The sequence below is a fragment of the Canis lupus genome, chromosome 16, assembly GCF_011100685.1.
Source record: "Canis lupus familiaris isolate Mischka breed German Shepherd chromosome 16, alternate assembly UU_Cfam_GSD_1.0, whole genome shotgun sequence".
NCBI lineage: Eukaryota > Metazoa > Chordata > Mammalia > Carnivora > Canidae > Canis > Canis lupus.
The window spans coordinates 1,006,035-1,029,901 of record NC_049237.1 but is presented as its reverse complement, the minus strand read 5'-3'; the positions used below and the strand labels follow the sequence as shown (position 1 = coordinate 1,029,901).

At 41.7% G+C, this 23,867-nt stretch overlaps 1 protein-coding gene and 2 pseudogenes across 1 annotated transcript in view; all 3 read right to left on the bottom strand.

The window, feature by feature from the left end:
• The window catches only part of LOC119877081 (aldo-keto reductase family 1 member D1-like), a 93,157-nt gene that overhangs the window by 13,413 nt on the left and 55,877 nt on the right, over window positions 1-23,867 (bottom strand). Inside the window, 1 exon segment of the mRNA XM_038559249.1 lies at window positions 6,159-6,275. Coding sequence (XP_038415177.1) covers window positions 6,159-6,275 — 117 coding nt within the window.
• Window positions 13,343-13,868, bottom strand: LOC119877082 (annotated as a pseudogene).
• On the bottom strand, window positions 16,220-17,033 carry LOC102152014 (annotated as a pseudogene).

Below are 23,867 nucleotides of genomic sequence, written 5' to 3'. Positions count from 1 at the left end.
CACATCCTTCAAAACTCCTTAAAAGGCCCAGCTTGACATAAACTTGGGGCCAACACTTTTCTAGATGTCGGGTTCCTCTCCTCCCTTGGAGAGTGAATAAACTCTCCTCTTTATTGCTCCACTCTTTGTGCAATTCTTTGCCACCCTCATTACCAGCCACTCTAACACTTAATAACAAAATTATTCATAAATAAAGAGTAGAAGTTGAGAATTAGGATATTTAGGCTCAGCGTTTTGATCTAACCCTAAGCCCAAAGTTGAGAACAGCAATTTTTTTAAAGATTGTATTTATTCATGAGAGACACACAGAGAGAGGCAGAGACATAGGCAGAGGGAGAAGCAGCTCCTTGGAGGGAGCCTGATACTGGACTCGATCCCCAGACTGGGGATCATGCCCTGAGCCAAAGGCAGAAACTCAACCAGTGAGCCACCCACGCATCCTGAGAATAGCAAATTTTTCACTCTAATAAGAAAACAAGGATCATCCTTAAGGGTGAAAAGAAGTTTTTCAGCTAAGAAAAGTGTAGCTAATGAATGGAACACTCCCTAAACATACGGAAAACTTAGCACATTACTTCTTGGTTCTGAATAATCTGCCCAGTGGCTCTTTCTTTCCCTTTCTGGGACCTCCAGGAGTTTAGCATCTGTTTTCTACTTCACAAATTATCTCAGTATCAAACCTAGGTTTTTGGTGATCCTTTTCCAACTAAGACTGACTGTTGGCTTTCATATTTTTCCTCTTTCGCTATATCTAAAAATGGAAAACATCTCTTATGGGCTTGGAAATAGGATAGAGAGAAATAAAAGATGATTTCTAGGCTGCTTGGTTGGCTAGTGGTGATCATTCCCTGAGTTTAGGCTAGCAATCAAGAGTTTTATTTTGGATATTTTGAGTTTGAAATGGCAATTTCCACATTCAGTGGGTATTTGAGGAGGTAATTGAACAGAGAAGTCTGAGAGAGGCTCAGAGAGAAGTCTTGGTTGCAGACAAATTTGGGAGGGATCAGCACATAAAGTGGTATTCAATCCATGGGATCACTTGTAGAGCAAAGTGTGGCTCAGTAAGACAATATTGAGGATAGAGTACTGGGCATAATGGCGTTTGGACGTTGGCAGGGAAGATGCTGTCAAAGCATCTGGAGAGGGTGATACAATAGAACCATAAGCTGAAAATGTTTAAAGAAAAAGGTAGTAGTCATCTGTATTGAAACAGATCAAATAACATGGGGACAAAGTGTCTTTTAGATGTGGATGATAGCATGGAAGTCTGTAGACCGTGATAATTTTTTTTGTTGAAAATCAAGCATTTGGACAAAGTCAATTATATTCTTAAATATTTAAAAAATTTTCCTTCTGCCATTTCACCTGAATGAAACTTCCCCTGGTGATAACATTTTCTTCATTGTCCTCTTTAGTGAAAATAATTTCTTCTCAATTCTGCCTGTCTCAATGAGTGAGAGCGGGGAAAAGGGCTCCTCTCCCCTTGATGTCCCATAATCACTCATGTTAATTGCCCTTTCTATCTCTGATTTCTAAGCTTTTTAACCTCTCAACACTTATGACCCACATTTTCACTCCAGTCTTCCTCCATATTTCTTGCCTTTTGCATATCCTAGTTTTACCTCTGTTCAGAAATGGCTTTATGCCTCAATTCTGAACTCTGCTAAATAATTTTTACCTCTACATATTTTAATTAAGTCCTTATCAAGCCTGCACCCATGTTAAATATTTCCATGATGCCTCCCTTAGGCTTCTGCTGTGTCTACTTTACTAGTCCATTCATCCTGATAAAACCATTGTCTTTATCCTCTGTTCTTTCTCTTTAGTGTAGGCCATTGCTGGAATAATCCAACCCTCTAAAAACCCATGATATTGACTCTCATTCCTGCTCAGCAGTAACTTCATCTTTCAAAAATGTTTTATTGTGGGGTGCCTGGGTGGTGGAATCAGTCAAGCGTCATGCTAATTTTCAGCTCAGGTCATGATCATAGGAGTCTGGAATGGAGGCCTGCATCTGTCTCTGTGCTCAGCATGGAGTCAGCTTGAAATTTTCTTTCCTTCTCCCTCTGCCCCCCAACGCTTGTGCTTTCTTCTCTAAAATAAAATCTCTTAAAAAATCCTTAAAAATGTCTTGTGATTTTTTGGTATTTTGTTGTTCTGAAATTGTGTCTGCTTGTTAAATTGACATTCAAAAAATAATAAAGTGCTAAAATGTTTTAGCAAGAAAGGTTTCTTGTTAAAAAAAAATCAGGAGAGGGCAGCCTGGGTGGCTCAGCAGTTGAGTGCCACCTTCAGGCCAGGTTGTGATCCTGAAGACCCCAGGTTGAGTCCCATGTCGGGCTCCCTGCATGGAGCCTGCTTCTCCCTCTGCCTGTGTCTCTGTCTCTCTCTTTCTGTGTGTCTCTCATGAATAAATAAATAAAATATTTTAAAAAAAGCATGCGATATTTTGGCTTTGAAGATTGATTTCTCAATTATAGGAATTACAGGTTCATTTGGGAAGCAATGTCTTTATACTGTGTCATTTTTCACTGTTAAAAATTTTACCTTCTCTCTGTATCCTTGAGCCTTGGCCCCATCTAAGAATAGGAGTGGAAATTTTCTGTTTACCTTTCCCGAAAAGATTTTACACATCATCGGTCAGCCACAGAAAAGTAAATTTCATTTTCTCACTTTTAGACATAGGTTTTTTCCAAATCTTTAAGAGTTAAGTGTAGAAATCTACTCTTTGAATATGAGTGAAGTTAGTTGTGTGAGGATGAGGGCTGAGGTTATAACACCCAAGAACCTGAAATTAAAAAATCACTGTAGTCCACAGGGTATTGGGATTGCTAGGTTCATGAGGACAAAACAGAGGGGCAGTGTTATGGGGTTGGCATCAGGGAGCCCACCTTGTGGTCCTGTTCTAATGGACTTTAAACCTGAGTGAGTTATTACTCCTTGTTTGGGGCCTCAACTTTCTCTTCTGTGAAATTAGGTTATTGGGATATCTTATACTAAGGTTCCCTTCTACCTAAACATTTCAGAATATTATCTATAAAATGTCAGATATTGTGCCTGTAATTTCACATATATAATCTTAATGACTCCTCGCAACATTTGTCAAGTTAGTTGCTATTGTCTCCATTTTACTGATAATGAAATTGAAGTTCAGAAAGAACAACAACAAAAAAAGATCAAAGTGATTATTGCTAGTAAGTAGTAAAGCTGAAAATAAGTCCCTCATCTGTGTGACTCCAAAGCCCATGCAGACTTTGTCCACTCTACTATGTTAAGACTATATGGAAAAGATCAGATAATAACCTGACCAAGTCATCTGGCTTGTATGTGACAGAGCTGGGATTCAAACTAGGCAGCCTGCTTCTGGAACCCATGATCTTTATCACTATGCTAAGTGGCCTCTAATTAATTACAGTAGAAATCTGTTATTTTGTTTTCTATCATACTTGTGCTGTCTCCTCTGAAGGAGCCCTTTCCATGTTTTTTGGGTGGGTTGACCCAGCTCTTATTCTTGGTCAAAGATGTCAGTCAGTCCCCAATTTGGCCTTTTGCAAAGGTTAGTCAGTAACAGGTACATGACCTAAGGAAGGCTAGTCAATATTTCTCTGTGAGGTTTAATGTGTGTTCTCTCTTTCTCTGAATTGTCATGTTGTGTTGACAATGTAGGCTTGGCATGCATGTAAATGGCCATTTTGCCATCAAACAGAAAAGGATTTTTGAGGACGAAGCCAACCAAACCAGAGATAGAGGGCCAGATACATAGTTTGAATTTCTGGATCCAGCTGTGCCTGAATTAGATATCCCTTGGAATTCCTGGCTCCCTTTTTAGCTAACATCAACTTGAGTTGGATTTCTGCCATTTATAAAAACAAGTTCTGACTAATTCAAAGATTTTGGGGTATGGCAAGTAATGAGAAGTTGGTTAGGTCAACATGGGATAGTGGACAGTGAGAAGTATCCCCCCTCCAGCTGAGAATTGGCAATCCTTGCTCTGCAAGAGCATAGAATCTGTTAAATTGTTGTCTTGAGTCTCAGACAAATAGGCCTACTAATGGTGGAGCTTTAGGGAACATAGTAGAAAACCACTAGGTATTAGAATTTTCTGGCCATTTTGTAGTCTTCAGGCATGTGTTGAAAGAGGTTTGTTGCTACTGGGCTTGTAAAACAAGAGGTAAGATGACATTTTATTTTATTTTATTTTATTTTATTTATTTTTTAAAAGATTTGATTTATTTATTCACAAGAGACAGAGAGAGAGAGAGGCAGAGACACAGGCAGAAGGAGAAGCAGGCTCCATGCAGGAGACCAACGTGGGACTCGATCCCGGGTCTCCAGGATCACACCCTGGGCTGCAGGTGGTGCTTAACCACTGCACCACCAGGGCTGCCCATGACATTTTATTAAAATGGGTACTTCGTACTTCTGGATGTCATCCAAAATGACAGAAGTTCATATCTGAGCCTTCTGGAGATAGATAAATTAGTGACAGCCAAGAAAGGAAGGTAAGAATCCTAGAGGGAAGTAGTATTGGACTTTATGAGAATGCTGGTTGTCTTTAAAGATAAGATCTCAGGCCACAGATGCCCTACTAGACAAAGGGGCATCCAATGAATTGCAGACTGGGTATAAGGAACACATTAACTGTGCCTGCCTGTTTTATAGTATTTTTTTCTTTTCTTTTCTTTTCTTTTCTTTCTTTCTTTCTTTCTTTCTTTTCTTTTCTTTTCTTTCTTTCTTTCCTTCCTTCCTTTCTTTTCTTTCTTTCTTTCTTTCTTTCTTTCTTTCTTTCTTTCTTCTTTCTTTCTTTCTTTCTTAAGATTTTATTTATGTATTTGACAAAGAGAGAAAGAGAACAAGCAGGGGGTGCTGTAGGCAGAGGGAGAGGAAGGAGCAGACTCCTTGCTGAGCAGAGAGCCTAATGTGGGGCTTGATACCAGGACACTGGGATCATGACCTGAGCCAAAGGCAGATGCTTAACGGACTGAGCTACCAGGTGCCCCCGTTTTATAGTATTTCCAATCAGATGGAGGTCAGTAAGCTAAACGTGAGGCAGATGAATGAAACAAGAAGCTTCTTTACTAAGAGACAGAAACCATAGGCCACGGATTAGATATAAGAAATGTGACCCTATTAGATTTTTAGTTTTAATTACTCATTCATGGACCTGACTGAATGTAAATTTACTGAAAGCTTATTACATTTTAAGGGATATTGCCTTGTCCATTAAATCTCAACCTGACCAGTAAAAGCCTATGATTACCAAGGCCATTGTGAAGTCTCCAAACTTCTATCTTCATGAAGTAGGATGCAAAAGGGAAATCTTTCCCAAAGCCCATCTTGGATGTAACTACAGAGGAAAGCCAACAAGGAAAGTATTTCCAGAGAAAAGAATAGGGGCAGCCAGGTTGGTCACATAAAGGAATTCTGGCCACTGTAATGGTAGAGTCTTTGTTCTTTATGACTAGCAGCAGAATCTGATTTACCTTGTGAACAAGTAGCCAATTTCATTGTTCAATTTCTCCTTCCCTCAATGAAATTTTAAAGCAGTGACTGCTCTTTAGCAGTGTATATATACATATAGGTGTGTTGTTTGTTGCTGGTTAAATAAACAAGTCCATAGATTGAGAAAGTTCAAAAAGGTAGTGAATTTGAACTAGAGGAATAGATATTACATAGATCCCCTGCCCTTGATCTAGCTCCAAGAACCTGACTATTCTTTGGGTTATTTCTTTTTTGGAGGGGATGGAGGATGAGTAAGTTTTCAGTTGCATATATTATGTTGCATTATGTTCTGCAGTGACATTTTCATGACTTTGTAAACAGGAAGAAGGATGTGTCTGAATGCCAGGTAACTAAAATGTAGAGTATAGTTGGGGGACTACACGTTGGTTTGGTGGGGAGAGTTTAAACTATAGTTAAAGACAAGATATAATAGCAAGTACATTGGATTATGAATCAAAAACTAGGGTTCCAGGTCTGAGTCTGTTATATATAATCTCTATAGGCATTGGAATTGGTCAGTACTATCTGATTTATAATAACAGAACACCTTACCACTCTACGGTGATAAATAATGAACTAGCTTCATAGCTTCACACACAGCTGCTGGCTCATGGTTGCCTAAGAGCAGAGACCTAACTTTAGGCATCTGAGCTCACCTTGAAAGCCATGGGTATTTCAATGATGTAAAGATCCACATAATCTAGCTGGAGGACGCTAAGTGTCTTCTCCAGGGTTGGGCGGACCATCTCTGGGTCATGCTTTGTAGCCCACAGCTGAAAGAATAAAAGGTGATAGTTAACTAACATCTGCACTTTTTTTTTTTTTACAATAATACAACCCTTAACAAAGCACTCATATACATTATTCATTCATTTCATTTTACAAAAATATGCTTACGCTGCAGTATCATCTGAGTATAGGATGAGCTCAAACAACTCCTGACACCCAGAGTATACTTTATCCAAATACAGTACCAGAGACTGGAAGATCCATCTGAAGTATAGAGTACCTAGTTTGGTGACAAAGTCTTGCCCTGCTCCCTGCTAATTTCTGAATTGACCCTCAGCACTTTCACTTTTCCTTATTGTGTAGGTGGGAACATTATCTGACTAGCTGGCTTCAGCATTGCATTTTCATGACAGTCTGATAAAAGGTGTGCTTTAGCGGGACAAGAAATATGGTTAGGTGAGTGACTTCACTGGATCCTTCACCTTGTGACAGGTGGTGCAGAGCTGGGAAAACTTTAATTATTGCAAATGTTTAGATTTCCTTTTTTTGCTGCTTTGTTCTCATTTGGTCCTACTGAGACCCCAGGGAAACTCTGCCAATTCCTACCAAGAAATTACTGGCTCTCTGGCTAAACTGATAATGTCACCAAAATGGTGGTGTGGGAGACCCCAGCTTCATCTTCCAATAATTAGCTATCCACAGATGAAAATGGGGAGATATTCGTCAAACAGTACCAAATTCCAGTTATAAGATGAATAAATTATGGGGATCTAATATGAAGCATAGTGATTATAATTAAAAGTTGCTGAGGGAATAGATCTTAAATGTCCTCACCACCAAAAGGAAATGGCAATTTTTTGATATGATAGAGATGTTAGCTAATACTATGGTGTTGTAATCATTTTGTAATACATTAGTGTATCAAGTCAACATGGTGTACACCTTAAGCTTGCAAAATGTCATATGTTGATGATATCTCAATAAAGCTGGAAAAAATAAGAAATTTAGCTTAATGAAAAAAATGAAATTAGACAATCTCTAAAGTGTTAGGTAATGAAAGATTAAGGTTTACATTGTCAAACTGAAGCAAGTGTACCCTTAAAGTCTTTTAAGCACAGGGTACTGAGGGATCCTCAGAGCCTTGGGATAAAGTAATACAACTCCTTGGAGCATCAAATTTGTTCAAAGTGTTTTTGGGAAAAAATCTTGAATTTCTGTACCCTTTTTGTCACAAGTTAGGGAAAGTAAAATTGATAAAATTAGATTTTTCTGTACATTGGACAATAATTTTTTCTTGCCTTCAATGCATAAAGAAGAGAAAACACAGTGAAAAGAGTAGTGGAAAAATATGTTTTTATCATTACTGTAGGCCCTCTTGGTGAGTTATTGCTGCCATCCCATCTAGCTGAAAATTGTTTTACACATTTTAATTTATTTTTATTCAACAAACACATATCGTCCTAGCTCTGTGCCAGGTACTATGTTTAAGTGCTTTGTAAATGTTAACTCATAGCAACTTTATGAACTAGATGACTTAATTTGTTTTAAAAAAATTTATTTATTTATTTATGATAGTCACACACACACAGAGAGAGAGAGAGAGAGGCAGAGACACAGGCAGAGGGATAAGCAGGCTCCATGCACCGGGAGCCCGACATGGGATTCGATCCCGGATCTCCAGGATCAAGCCCTGGACCAAAGGCAGGCGCCAAACCGCTGTGCCACCCAGGGATCCCTAGATGACTTAATTTGGTTCAAATTTTCCAACATGATAGATATCGCAATAGCTTCAACTGTTTACCAGAGTAGATGAGAAGAAAAGGTTTTCGGTTTAGTTTCCTTGGTGGTAACTTAGAATCTAATTTTTACACTGAAACAAAATGAAACAAATGAGTTTATATTATGGGGAAAAATATAAAAGTCTAAAAAAAATTTTAGGACAAGACATAAGTCTTCAAAAATACTTCTAACTTTGGGCAGGCTGCTTTGGCCTAAGTTCTCAGGATCTGAGTTCAATATTTTTCTTCCCCAGAAATATTTTGGGAGCAGCAGGTTAAGATTTGGTGTTTGCTCTAAGGAGAGACTGTGTAATAATAAAATCTTAAGGAATCAGAATTATAAAGCTATAATAAAGGAAAAAGCTTCAGGCTGATATTTTGGGATAGTGGTGATATGTGGCCCCTTGGAATCATAATCCATAAGTGGCTGGGGAGTTGGGGAACTACAAACACCTAGGGAGCTTGGCAAGGAGCCTGGATGGGGAGCTGGGAGGAAGGGGGCGGTGTATGGGAAATGGATGAAGTTAGAAGCAGTATCTTGTTTTCTTTTAGAACACTCAGGAGAATTGTATTACATGTTCTCCAAAGTTGTACAGCTTTATTTCTGCAAAGCTGCCTGTAAATATACATCCTATATTCCCACTGGCTTGCATTTTAATCATGATGCTTTATCCTTCTCATTGCACTTCAGTGGATAGTGATTTCTAATATTGGAAATCTCAAATGCTCAAAATGTAGTGATATAAACATCGTATATCCATGCAATAGAGCATTATTTGGCCATAGAAAGAAAATGAAATTCTCATACATGCTATAACATGAATAAACCTAAAAAAATGTTATACTAAGTAAAAGAAGCTAGACACAAAAGGCCACATATTGTATGATTCAATTCATATGAAATGTCCAAAATAGGAAAACTATAAAACAGAAAGTAGATCAGTGGTTGTCAGTGACTGGGGGGAGAAGGAAAAATGGGGAGTGACTACTGGTGGGTATGGGGCTCCTTTTGGAGTGATGAAAACATTCTGGAATAAAGGAGTTGAGATGGTTACATAACCTTGTGAATACACAAAAAAGCCACTGGTTTAAGTTGGTGAACTTTATGGCACGTGAATTGGAGCTCAATTTAAAAAAATAGCAATCTATGGACAAATAGGCATAGAGAAAAGAAAAAGAAGTCTGCCCTTTTATTTTTTTTTAAATTTTTTTACATTTTTATTTATTTATGATAGTCACACAGAGAGAGAGAGAGAGAGAGAGAGAGGCAGAGACACAGGCAGAGGGAGAAACAGGCTCCATGTACCGGGAGCCTGACGTGGGAATCGATCCCGGATCTCCAGGATCCCGCCCTGGGCCAAAGGCAGGCGCCAAACCGGGATCCCAGAAATCTGCCCTCTTAAAGAAAGCTTTGGCAAATGCTTATGTAATATGAACCAACTTCTGTCTTGCCTCTGCTCCTCAATTTTTCTGCTCTGTAGATTTGTTCTTCCCATATTGTCTTAACATTTTTTTTTTAAGATTTTACTTATTTTATTTATTCATAAGAGACACACACACAGAGAGAGGCAGAGACACAGGCAGAGGGAGAAGCAGGCTCCATGTAGGGAGCCCAACATGGGACTCGATCCTGGGTCTCCAGGATCACGCCCTGGGCTGAAGGTGGAGCTAAACCGCTGAGCCACCCGGGCTGCCCCCCATATTGTTTTAAATCAATACTCATGTATGAAGAAGGAGATTTGCCTTAACCTTCAATGGGCTAATTAATCAGTCCCTAAATTCTGGGCAAAGAATGAGAAATTTGGGAGTTGAGAACTCACCCTTTTTTGGAGTTCTTTTTGGAGAAAAGTGACACCAGATCCACTATTAATATAAGGAATTGGAGATTGAAGGGAAGATCTTACCTTTCCACAGTAGAAAATATCCTCCCTCTGCCACCTTTCCTTCTGCTATCTTCTCCCTGATGGGCCTCCCCCACTTCATGCTCATTTTGGTAGATGTAGGCCCCAATCAATGTGCCGGTATCCTGTGTCAATGGCAATCTTCACTGATTTTGCCACAGGTCCCTTAGGGGTCTGAAATGGCAAGGGGGTTATGGTGGGGAAGAAGAGAAATGGATCTTTCTTTATGATTCTTCATCAGGACACTCAGCACACAGACATTGTTTTTTACACCAAAAATGACAAATTCCCAATTACATGTTGTGATCGGAAAGATGGTGTCTGGAGGCTAAGGACACTGACCTCACAGGGAAACTCCCTTCCCACCCTCAGTGGGGGACTCTATCTTTCCGAAGCTTGCCCTAGCTTTGTGGCTCTCAGAAATGTAATTTGATCAGTTTTTACCAGGGACAAGAGATTTCACGACAGCCAAGTTATAAGAGGGCACAAGTTCATGAAGAAGTCTCCATTATAAATTAAAGTTTGGGATAAACTGAGATATATCCACAGAAGGGAATATCATTTCAGTAATAAAAGGAGTGAAATACTGATAATAGCAACATGAGTGAATATGAAGACAATATACTAAGTGAAAGAAGCCAGACGAAAAATAATGATTCCATTTGTGTAAAATACCAGAAAATGAAAACTAATGTATAGTTCAGACGCAAATCAGTGATTATCTGGGGTGGGAGACAATGGGGTGAATCCCTCCATGGGTGGCAGGGAGGAATTATGAAAGAACACAAGGAAACTGGGGATCCCTGGGTGGCTCAGGTGTTTGGCACCTGCCTTTGGCCCAGGGCGTGATCCTGGAGTCCCGGGGATCGAGTCCCGCATCGGGCTCCTGGCATGGAATCTGCTTCTCCCTCCTCCTGTGTCTCTGCCTCTCTCTCTCTCTCTCTCTCTCCTCTCTCTCTCTGTGTCTATCATAAATAAATCTTAAAAAAAAAAAGAAACACAGGAAACTTTACAGTGCTGGATATGTTTACCATCTTGATTATAGTGATGGCTTCATGGGTGTTACATAGAGTCAAACGCATCAATTGAAACTTCAATATGTATAGTTTATTGTATGTCAATTCTTCCTCAATAAAACTGGGAAAGAAGAGTGTTGGGGGGTGTTAGATTTTTCAAATTTAGTATCCAAATCTTTGTTCATTTTATTAACCCGCATGAAGCATAAGAATATTCTCTCCCCTGAACATTGACAGAACCTAAAGACCTGACAAACTCTTGACACTGGAAACATAAGTTATCCATTCTTCAGATTGCACATAAATTGCTGTTCTTTAGGTCTGATGACATTTTAAATATACATGAGTATGTCTCATTTTAGTTACATTTTTTTCTTAAGGAGAAATGGAAGCCGTGATGGATATTTCCATCAAAGATAAGCATCTAGTCTCGCTGAATAAAATATTCAAATCATCTTTTAGGTTGTGTGTGGAGGAGAGGGTTAATCCTATTTATAGATTTTAATGACCTCATATTCAGATGGTGATCATTCCAATCTTGTTCACAAGTACTGAGAACTCCTTGTGCTTGCTTCTATATCTTCAGTGTTCTGACCAAATTCTTGACAAATCTCAACAGACCTGGTGAATTTCTGGCCCACAGAAGTCGATTTATTGAGAATGAGTGAGAAAAGAAATCTCTTGCATTTCTAGTGACTGTAGTCCTGGCCTGGAAATAAAAAGCACTGGAAGCATAAATTGTATTTTTCTTTCCCTACTTCCAGTTGAAGTCATCACTACTGAGAAGATAAGAGGATATGAAAAATTGAAAAAATGGCTACACAGATGGTATTAGGAAATAGGATTCATAGTCGCAAATATCAAATAGCTGGGAAAAGAGGACACACTTTCCAGGAATGTCAGAAATATCTCTTTGCTTTATTATTGACAACATGATTAATAGAGCTTGAATAGAAATTGAGGCAACACCCCTCTCCCCAAACACCCTGGAAAATGAGATGTTATGGATGACAGCAAGCGTGATAACAAAACACACTGGAAGAGGAAACTTGGGGTAGATTCCAAAAATTCAACGGTCAAAATAAAAATACTACTTCCATTATTGGGTATATACATAGTATTAATGAAAAGAATAAAGCTTCATATGAGATGGTAAATACAATCTCAGAAATAGCACTGAGATTTTGTGGCTGGAACTGATAAATGGAAGTACAGAACTCAAAATAGATTTAATACAAGGGGAAGACCCTCTAACAATGCATATTAAAGTATATGCTTATTTTTTCAAAGATCAACCCAAGACAAGAGGCACAGGGGAGAGCATTTAGGATAAAGAAAACAAGAAAGACAAAGGCTAAGTTAGGAGTGCGGTACTGAAGCAATATATGAACGATGCTTTACTTCACGAGGGCACAGAAGCAAGTTATAGTAGTTAGAGTCTTCAATTATTCAGCTACCATTAAGAGCCTTTTCTAAAAGCTGAATATCTGGTACAGTCTTTGCTTGCTAAAAATATTTTCCTTCAGATGGCAGAAGCAGCAATGAGGTGAATTACTATTTTGGACTTAATTTTAATCAATATGGAAGAACTAGTTGGAAATGTGGATGTGAGAAAAATGCTTCTTTTTAATTCTTTTTTTTTTTAAGTTAATTTCAGAGTTTTATTGTATTGCACTAAGGAAACAGCAGGACGGTTTATACAATGTTCTCTCTCATTCAATTTTGAAAATCTAAAGTACTTGCAAATTCTTAAGAATACCTTTACCACCAAATTAGAACAGTAAGTATAATAACCAATTTCTTAATAAGTAATGTCTTACAAATTAAAACACATTTAAAATAACTTTAAATGCATTCTTCACAAGTAATTCAGCATATATTTTTTTTATCTTGTTCACTTATGCTTAAGAATTAAAGCAAGTATATTACTCTGATGGAAATATGGGAAATCTCTCATTCATGCAATATACAGGGATAATATTCAAGTTGAAGGGGAAAAAATCCCACTCTTCTTATTTTGTAAATGTGTCCATATATAATCACATACATGATAAATAAGGAAACCCATGAAGTTTCCAAGTCAGATATATATTTTCAGTCATCAGAAGCACCTGATATCTACAGCTAATTTATAATTAGATGGCATTTCATAAGCCAAAAATGAGCCCTACAAGTTCCTATATATAACAAAAGCTTCCAATGGACTAAGGATAGTCAATAATTAATGCAATCATTCATGGGATTATGGCTGTTCCTTAAGGAGTACAAGTTCAAACCTGTCAACACCAGAGGTAATCATTTTATATTAATTTATACGTAATTCCATTTAAATTCTTTATTCCGAGTATAACATATGAAAACAGTCTTTCCACAAGCAAAAATGTGGAAACATTTAAAAAATAAGGAGTCATTTTTAAAGTAACTGATCAGATTCCATAGTCTACTCTTGGAAACAGGATCTTGCTGGATAGAATCCCTTCATTTGGTGGCTTTTTGCATGCACTTACTGGACCAATTCTTCTGTGTGTTGTTCTAAGAGCTCACCAAAACATAGATCATGCCGTATAGGTAGTAAAAAAATGCTAGAAGATAAAAAGCTAATTTTCACCAGCCTTCTTTCTGACAATACGCTAAATGTCTGCATTCATGATGGTTGTAGGGTCATAGAGTCCTGGTCCACTCATCACTGGTCTACTCATATACCTCCAAATAGGATACGGCCAAGAGGGGCATATTGAGACCCAGTGGTAAGCCACTCTGCTGCACAAAGAAACATGACACAGAAGAAAGCACAGATGAGGTACTCGGGAAGTACAAGAGGATTCAGGGTATTACACTGGTCTATAGGATTCTTGTAATCAGTCTTCAGTTCATCAAATGCAATAATGTGCCAGATGGCGAAGAAGATGAGCGCGGGCGGTGAGCAGCAGCGCCAGCATGTAGCAGAAGCCGCGAAGGTGACCGCCGTGGCCCGGAGAGGAGCAGGGAGCGGCACCGCTGCCAGCGGAGAAAGGCGGCGCAGGGCCCTCTGGTAAAACCCATTCACTTCCCCCGGCCGCAGCCACGACCGCTTCGGCGCCCGCCCCCTTTTTAATTCTTAAATGTAGCATAAGAGAACTTGTATGTAGATTCTGACAGATTCTTTAAGAAAATTCACTTTAAGGAAAACTCAGAAAGATCAAATAGAATACTATATTGGAGACTCAAATAAATGACACGACAGTAGAATCTTAAATGCAAAATTTTGACTCCACGCATTAAGGATGGTATCAGTGAAATAAAGAATTCAAGTTTCCTAAAATGGTCAACAGCACCCTTCCTGCACCCAAGAAAGGGGGAGAGTTTGGGATCCTGGGTGGCGCAGCGGTTTTGGCGCCTGCCTTTGGGCCCGGGGCACGATCCTGGAGACCCGGGATCGAATCCACGTCGGGCGCTCCGGTGCATGGAGCCTGCTTCTCCCTCTGTCTCTCTCTCTCTCTCTGTGTGACTATCATAAATAAATAAAATTAAAAAAGAAAGAAAGAAAGGGGAGAGTCCTATAAGGATGCAGTGCCACCTTCCAGGAGGTAACATATATCCTAGGTCAACATCCATTATATAGTCCTGTGTCTCCATTAAGTAGAATACACAAATCTGAAAATGCAGCAGGAGTGGTTCAGCTAGCATTATTCCCTTTGACTCACTTAGAAAATGTGTGCTTTCATCCCTGAATTTGAGGCTCTGTGGATTCTAGGTCCTAGTTCCCAGGGGAACCCAGGGTGCTATTTCAAGAGTTCAGTATTTGAGGAAAGATGTTGCCATACTGGCAGGGGTAAGTGACCTTCTCACAGGAGGAGATAGGGCTTCTCCGCTGTTACATGATGAGCCAAGGAGGAAATGTTGGGTACCTAGGGCATCCAATGATACACCCCTTCCCAATTTTGATAGTTAACTGCTAAGAGCAGCACCATAATCTGAGAAGGATTGGTTGACCAGGAACTCTTACAACTCAGAGATGAGCATCTAGCTTGTAATATTTCATAAGCCACCTAGACCAGAAGAGATGTTGGATAAGGATGCAAGAAACCTAGAATGGGTAGTTCAGGAAGGAGATTAGTTGTAACTTGAAGACAGCTTTCGTGGCAGGAGCCATTCCCCCCCCCCTTTTTTTGCATGGCACAAATAAATAATCTTTAATTTCAATAAATAGCTCCCCATTATGCCAGACAATAGGCTGTGGGAACGATACAGAAGCATCCAACAGGGAAAGATCTATTCTAACTACACTAATTCCTTAGCACGAGAAAAATGACTTTGGGTACACACAAACACAGAGAGATGCTCAGAGTATGACAAAGGAAGGAGTCATCTTGGATGGAGGTTGGTGGCATTTAATCCATTGTTAGCTGTCCCTTTGCAGGTCTTCTGGGTGCCACAATCACCACGAATCGGTCAAATAATGGTTACTTTTGCTCAGTCATATTCTGTTTACTTGATATCCGCACATGCTGTTAATGAAGGGTGGGGTCTTGACAGACAGGAGGACACTGGGTGAGATTTCACTGGGAGAGGCAGAGAGTAAAGGGAGGGCGGAGGGATGAGGTCCCGCAGCGCGCCTTGCTCACCAGGGAGGACACACAGGACACACACGTGTTCACCTGCGAGGGCACACACAGAACGTTCACATAATACCCACAGGGGGTCCTTCGGAGTAGGAACATTGAGGACAAGTTCAGTGAAGCCAGGGAAGTTTCTTACACCGGCATATTTTTGGGTGCCACTTGGTTTCTTCAGAGTCTAATCTATCACGTCTACTAAAGAGAAGACAAAGTACTTACATTTTGGGAGAAAGGTATCAGGTTTGAAGAAACCCCAGGGAACAGCAGGCGTTCAGAGCCACCCAGTGCAGCAGCTGTGCATTCTGGGTGTGGGTGGTCGGGCCTCCCGCACACCGGCCAAGCTCTTAGAGAATTTCATCTCAATGGAGGCTGGCACCCCTGGGAGGCCTGAGGGTTGAAAGTGCATTTGGGGGTAGGGGTTATCAACAGGAGCAAGCACTGCCAGTAAGTCTCACAGCAGAGTCCACCCGCTCGTGGACATACAGATGGGGGTTTCCAGAAAGTTCATCAGGCTTTGCTCATTGAGGGCAACCATTTTGTGTTCAACAGTCAGCCTCCTCTCAGTTCTGAGAGGATTTGTGTATGTGTGTTTCCGTTGTGGATATAATAGGCACATGACACATTTTTTCTGTCTTAATTTTCTTCCTTTTTTTTTTTTCCCCTCCAACAAATGAAAGCTGCTTTCCCTGCAGCCCTCAGGTCACCTCCAGCGAGGGGGAGACACGCGGTCACACTCAGCCGGGGACCTCGGGCTGTGCCACTGCTCCACTGCGTGCGGTGAGTGTTGAGCACCCGCTGCCAGTGGTTGGATTCAGAGGGGCCCGAGGAGTACTGGCCGATGACAATTCTTCCATGAAGTCACTGCTGCTTGGCATGTTGTGGCCAACACTGTACACACTAAGCTGGCATTTTCAAGTTCTTCTTGGGGAACTTTGAAGCTGAAGGATTCATTGTAAAAGGGATCGAGTGTGCCTCTTAAGAAGGATGTCTTCTTTGTTTTCACAAGCTTGAGTCCATGTACCAGCTGGATTGTCACAAAGGGGTCTGAACCTTGGGTCACATCGGTTTGAAGAAGCTGCTTGGCTCGAATGACATCCACATTCAGCGTCCCAGCACTGGGGAGATAATTCAGTGACAGAAGCAGCTCCCCCAGCTCCACTTCATTCTGAGAGCCGGGGACCAGCGCCTTCCACCAATGCCCGCCTTTCATCAGGTCAACCTCGCACAGAGGCACCGACACCTTCCCAATGACACGATGGCGGGAAAACTTCTCAAAATCCACCACGGTTGGCAGCAGGGTCCTCCTCTGAGCTTGGAGGAGGGGGATCTCGAAGGTGTAAGGCTCCTCACAGGCTTCTGGGTCTTGCGTTTGGCCCCCGTCTGCTTAGAGTTGCTCTGGTCTGGCAGGAGACGGATCTGGACACAGGGGTTCCATGGGCCCTGTCCCGTCCCGGCGCCAGCCGTCCTGGGGCACGGGCGGGGCGGGTCCCTGGCCTCCGTCCCCCGGCGTCAGGCGGCGGTGGCAGGTGGCACCGGGAGCTGAGCGCAGCACGCCCCGCTGGCCCCCGGCGGGGCCTCCCGGACTGTTAGGCAGCCCGCGTGGTCGCGCTGGAGTGGGGCGCGCAGCTGGGGCCGAGCGCTCTGGAGCAGTGCCTGGGCCGGGTCCGCCTGAGCCCCGCGGCCGGATGGCTCCTTTTTGGCACTGAGAACACCAAACTCCACGGCTTTCATGCCAGGAAGTGGGGAGCCGGGTCGTCTGGACTCGAGACTTGGACCCTCCGGGTCAGGCTGCGCAGCCTGAGATGTGTCTGAGGACGAGCCTCCGCGTGCGATCTGGGGAGTTGGTCCGAGCGGTCAGAGGGGCTTTCCCGGCTGTGTGGACGAGTCCCCGTCCTGGTCACGCTCCGGCGGGCCGTCCTGGAGGTCCGCCACCTCCCCCTCGCGCTCAGCCGCCGGGGCGTGCCCTCCCCGCAGGGGCCGGGGGGGAGCCAGGGGGGAGGAAGGAGGAGGCAGCCGGGCGGCCCCAGACCGGAGCGGCGGGCTCAGGAGCGGCGCCCGCCCCTCCGCCGGCCCGCGCGGTCCTGGCCCTTCCCGTCCCCCTTCCCCTTCCCCGCGCTCCGGCTCCCGGGTTCGGGCGCTGGAGCCGGGGCGGCCGCGGGGCTGGAGGCGGCGGGGCGGGGCGGGCCGGGGCGGGGGAGCGGGGCGGCGCCCGGCGGCGGCACCTGCCGAGCAGGAGCTAGTTCCTCTTAACCTACCTCGTTAAAGACCTTTCCAGGGGAGAGACCAAACCACTCTGGGAGCGCTTCTCCCAGGGGGTGGACTTCGCATACGAAGCCCGCAGGCTCAGGAGACCTCCGGTAGCCGTAGTGGCGGTGGCGGGTGCCGCAGGGCAGACGCCCTCCTTGGCTTAGCTGCCAGCAGTGTGGGCCGCTGCTTACTCCCGTCTGATTCCCTGCACGCGCGATCCAGGGTAGAACAGGCTGGCTCTCGCACCCCAACCCAGCACAACCCCGTGGCCCCCTCCAGAGCACCCTGTGGGACCAAGGAGCGACCGGATCACAGTGCACTCTTCCCACTGTAGGAACTGCTATTCTCCCTTCTACAGGCCTGAGTCCTGAGAGTGTTCTCCGCTGAGCCGCCCGCATGCAAGTCTCCTTCTCAGAGGCTGTTCTCCAGAGGACCCAACCCAAGAAGACACTAGGGTAAAGAAGGATTTCTTGAGCTACAGAGAGTACTAATGATACATACATTAAGCGATAAACGGGACTATGAAAATAGACTCTGTTCATCGAGACACCATTAAAAGCGTAAAAAGACAAATAGGAAGGGGTATTTTCGCATAGATGTAACTGACAAAGGTCTCATACTAGATATTTTACAAATCCACTATCAAGAAGAAAAGAGAAATCCAAAAAAGAAAAATGCACAGAAGGCACACTTCGTGAAAGATATCAAAAATGTTTAATAAAAATAGGAAAAACTGGCCAATTTCATCTAGAGTAAAGGAAAGGGAAATTAAACCACAATAAGAGTTTATTCTACACTTATAAAATGACATTAATTAAAAAGACACCAAATGTTGATGAGAATGAGGAGCAGAGCCACCCTCATACATTGTTGGAAGAAGTGCAAATTATACGAATACCTTGGAAATTATTTATATTGACATCATCTCCTAAAATTGAAGATACTGTAGTCCACGGGACAGCAGTTCCACTCTTACATGTATATCTTAGCTAAATTCATACATGTGTGCAATAAGACCTGTGTAGGACTCTTTCTAGAAATAGTGTCTGCAAAGCCCCAAACTGGAAGCAATTCAAATGCCCATCAACAGTGAAATGGATACTGACATATTCTTATGATTAAGCAGTCATACAGCAATAAAAATGGCCAAAGACCGTGATTAATTACATGGGTGAGTTTTACAAGATTATATTTAGAAAAAGAAGCAGAAAAAAATGGGGCAACCAGTGTTTCTATTCATGTGAAGTTCAAAAATTGTATAGAAATGTATGTTACAGTTGTGTAACTCTTAGAAAATTCTTACAAAAAAAAGCAAGAAAAGTCATCACCGTAAGACTTAGAAGAGCAATCCCTCTTGAGGGAGGAAGGCTTTCAGGTTGGGAAGGGCACACACAGAGTTTCTGGGGTCTGGTATGTTCTAATTTTGGATCTTATAGCTAAGGAGCGACAAAAAGCATTTGTCCCGCCTTAAGTCCATTGTACTTCAAAATTTTAAATGTTAAAAAAAGAAAGGAGGTAGATAAAAAATAAGGGAGTAAGTGACTCAGTAAGTTTCAAAGCCTTAGATTTGACTCAATAAGTTTCAAAGCCTTAGATTTGGGCCTAAAACATCATTTTTGGCCTTAGATCTACCATCTGCTCTCCTTAGCCTAGATCCAATTGGTTGCCAAGCTTTGTAGAGCTTCCCTCAATGATGTGTGGTCTTCGGCCAAGTTCCTTCCTTCCTAGGCTCCAGCCAAATTAGTTTCCTCAGAGCTACCAACCACGTTCAAGTCTTTGTTCTTTTTTGCCTGATTTATTATAGAAGCCTTCTCACCTGATCTCTATGTGTTCTGTCTCTTCGCATTTTAATTCATTGTAATTTGGACAGGTTAATATTTTTGAAAAAGAAACCCATTCTTTGCTCCCTGGTATTTTGTTGTTGTTGTTACCTGGCCCAAACTATTTTTTGCAGCTTGATGTGTAGCACTAATTGCCTCTGGAGAGGAATGATATGTGTGTGTGTGTATAAAACAAAATGCAGAGGTCATTTCTTGGTGTTTGATTTTTAAAAGCCAAGGCTTCTGTGGCAGGTGTGTGAGTATGAGGGGATCACAGGTATTGGAAAGAACTCAGGATATACACTGTACTAAAGTAAAAACAAACACCAACTGAATTCTTGACCCTCAGAATATCAGCCCACAGAACATTTTACAAAACCATAAATGAGTTGCCATTACCTAAAAATTCATAATTACTTTATAATGTTTTCTGAAAATTGTTAGAAAGTCAGGCCATGCTGCACCCTTGCTTGTGCATACAACTGACTGTAGTGGAGAAGGTGCTATCCTTGGACTGGTCAGTGGGGTCTCCAGTTTTGCTGATTCTTGCACTCATGCCTGCTATCAGAATGGGAAAGCAGAACAAAACACAGAAATAGACTTACCTCCTCAGGACACTTATTTGTGCTTGCTGTCTGGTTCCTGGTCTCTTTAGGTGGAGGTTATGGAACCACTCCGACTGCTGACAAAGATTCTTTCGTTTTTGCATCAACCGACTTCAGCAAGAATCCTGATAAGTCAGTTTAGGAACAACTCCTTGCCCTCTATGTATGATCTCTCCCTGTCTAATCAGGAACCCTCAACTGCCACCATCGCCCAGGCAATGTCATAGCAAGAATCCTGTTAGATTGATTTAGCCAATCAACCAATTTAGCCCTTATCCCTGATGTTTTCTCTCAGCATTTTTCCAGCCACTGACCCCTACCCTGCTCCTTCGCTATAAATTCCCATGCTGTATTTGGAGTGGGAGCTCAACTTCTCTGCTCCCCCACTCCTGCAAAATCCCATTGCAGTGGTTCTTAGACCTATCACAACAACACCTGCCCTTGAATCAAGTTCTTTTACCGTGCTTTCACAAGTGTCATTGAATTATTCTTTTCCTTTAGCATGTTGTCCCCAGGATATAATAAAAATGCCTGGTATAATGTGAAATAAGGTTCCCTGGGTTGAGAGGAGGAGATTTGATGGGCATTGAAGAAAAGCAAGGAATATGTAAAGGATGGCAAAATCCTGAGGAGTCCTAAGCCTATCCCCCCCATCCCCTTCCAGCTCAGGGGCAGAACAGACTTGATTTTTCAGGCTCCCCCTTACTACTCATCAAGGGTTTGGACTTCACCTTTCCCTTGCCCCAGATACAAAGCCCTTGGCTCACTCTCCAGACTGTGAAACCTGCTTTCAGCTACCGGAATCTCAACAAGGGCCACCCAGGAAAGAATACAGGATCATTTATGACTCCCAATCTACTTCCCAGACCACCACTCCTTCCCCATAACTTGATGTTTCTTGATCTACCTCATAACTGGATTTGCTCATTGCTACTTTAACATTGAACCAGTGTTCTCTCTCTTAAAGCACTTCAGCTTTTCCTTACATTTTAGTTATATGTGTGTGTGTGTGTTTTCATCCTCAGTCACTCCACTTAAATCCCTTGTTTCTAAACCATTGTTTCAATCCCTATGCTACCTAGAAAAATGCCCTGCATTTGGTAGGCACACAATAAATATCTGTCAAACTAAATTATTGTCCATTTTCCAAAATATTTACCATTGGTCCTGGATTTGTGTCATTTGCACATCTGGTAACATTCTTGAGTTTTTCTTGAAGTTTTTGATAAATAAGGATTATTAACCCCATGGGCTGATGTTCATAAAAACAGGATTAATTTCTATCAAAACTGAAAAAAGGAGTAAGACCCAAACCCTCACCTGTTGGGACCTTCCCGGATGGAGCTGTAGGGAGGTTATTATAGATTATTGCATCCCTGTATGAAAACATTCTGAGAAGCTTTCAAAAGAGAGAAAGTCACATGGATAATTTGTAGGTGTTACTTTTCATTAGTCATCATGAGGTGGGATAATGCACAGAGTGCTTAGTGATACTAAGTGTTGGTTCCATCTCAAATTCCCTGAGTCCATAGGCATGAAACACTTTTACAAGAAATTTGGGCTCACTTGGTGTCCATCCAAAGATGAATGGATAAAGAAGATGTGGTCTATGTATACAATGGAATATTGCTCAGCCATTAGAAACAACAAATACCCACCATTTGCTTCGACGTGGATGGAACTGGAGGGTATTATGAGGAGTGAAATAAGTCAATTGGAGAAGGACAAACATTGTATGGTCTCATTCATTTGGGGAATATAAAAAATAGTGAAAGGGAATAAAGGGGAAAGGAGAAAAAATGAGTGGGAAATATCAGGGAGGGAGACAGAACATGAGAGACTCCTAACTCTGGGAAACGAACTGGGGGAGGGGGAGTGGAAGGGGAGGGGGTGGGGTGGGGGGTGGGGTGACTGGGTGATGGGCACTGAGGGGGACACTTGATGGGATGAGCACTGGGTGTTATTCTATATGTTGGCAAATTGAACACCAATAAAAAATAAATTTATAAAAAATAAAAAGAAACTACTAGTAAAATAGAAAAAAAAGAAATTTGGGTTCATTAAGAAACTACTAGTAAAATAGAAAAAAAAAGAAATATGGGCGCATTTTTTAACAAAAAAACAAAAAGAAACTACTAGTAAAATGGGAAAAAAGAAATTTGGGCTCATTAAGAAAAAAAAACTTTGAAAGCCAGGAGAAGCTGGGCTGGGGACCCTCACACAGCTACATACTACTATTCTTCCAAGTTGCGTTCCCAACTCCTATCTCCACGTGTTTTGGTGGAATCTAATGGGGCAAAGGTAAGAAGAGGCATTGTTAGCCTTCCTCACTTTGGCCTTTCATATCTGCTTCCACCCTTATCCTCTTGAAGATATGGCTAGATCTTTCCCTGCTACTCTTCTGCTCTCTAACTTTGGTGTCAAAAGTGAACAGGATCCCAGGACAGATACTGATTGATGTGACCACATACATAAAAGATGAATTTCAGTTAAAGGGTTACCTCAGCCTGGCATTCGCCTTCTACTAGTTGTTGTGGAATGAGGGCTTGAAAAGAATCTAAGGCATGCCAAGTAGAGAAGACTGAATTTTGGCATCAGGACTAAATTTTGCCTTCAGGACTAAGACTGATTCTGAAGTTAAATTCAGTTGAGTACCTTTATTTCATGGTGGCTGACTTGGGCACAGGTAGTTCTAACCTCTGTTTCATCAGTCCTGGGAAGATGATAAAGGGTTATCAGTTGCATAGCTTGGAAGAGAAAGCCAGGAATCTACTTTATCTGAGATACTCTGTTCTCACTTCTCATCTTCCCCTGCAGCAGATAAATGTTGTATATTTTTCTTTACATTAGAGTTTCTAATTTTATGAGACATACCATTAAGTCCATTTGTTACTTTGCAACTGGTAATATTTCTGATCACAAATGTAGTTGGTATATACATGATCTTCTTTTCTCATAGTATTCTTCTCACTTATATTGTCTAATTAGAGTATGTCTTATCTCCTGAAGTGAATAATAGCTATTTTTTGGGGAATAACATGACTGATTTTGAATGTCTCTAAATTATAGCATTTAATATTACTAGACACATAGGCTGTATTCTCTAGCATTGTAAGTTTGGGGCAATTTTCTATCTCTCTATACTTCAGTTTTATCATCTGTTATAAATGGGGTTAAATGGTAGTACCTTTCATGATGTTTTGAGGATTAAATTAGAAAATACATTACACGTTAGGTGCCCCCAAATTTTAGCTGTTGTTGTCATATCCATTTACATCTCTGATGCTCACAAACATAGATATTCCCTTTTACAAACTCATTAATTTGAAAGCATCAGCTGAATACCCATTACACACTAGATGCTATTCTGGAAATATAGAGCTGAACAAGACATCCTCTCTTTCATAATGAATTTCACAGTCTTGTGGAAGACTGCAGAGAAACAATGATTACAATATAATATGATAAGAGCTATAGTAAAGTCAAGTCAAAGGGGCTATGTGAACACTCCAGACAGGCAAGTTGTGGTGGCTGGAGAGATGGGATTCTAAGGAGCAGTGTCCTTGAGATGAGTCGTGAAGGCTTAGTAGAAGTTGGCGAACTGAACAAATCAAGAAAGGGTGTTCTAGATAGAAGGCAGCATGTTCATAGGCATGGAGATGGGGGAGTTG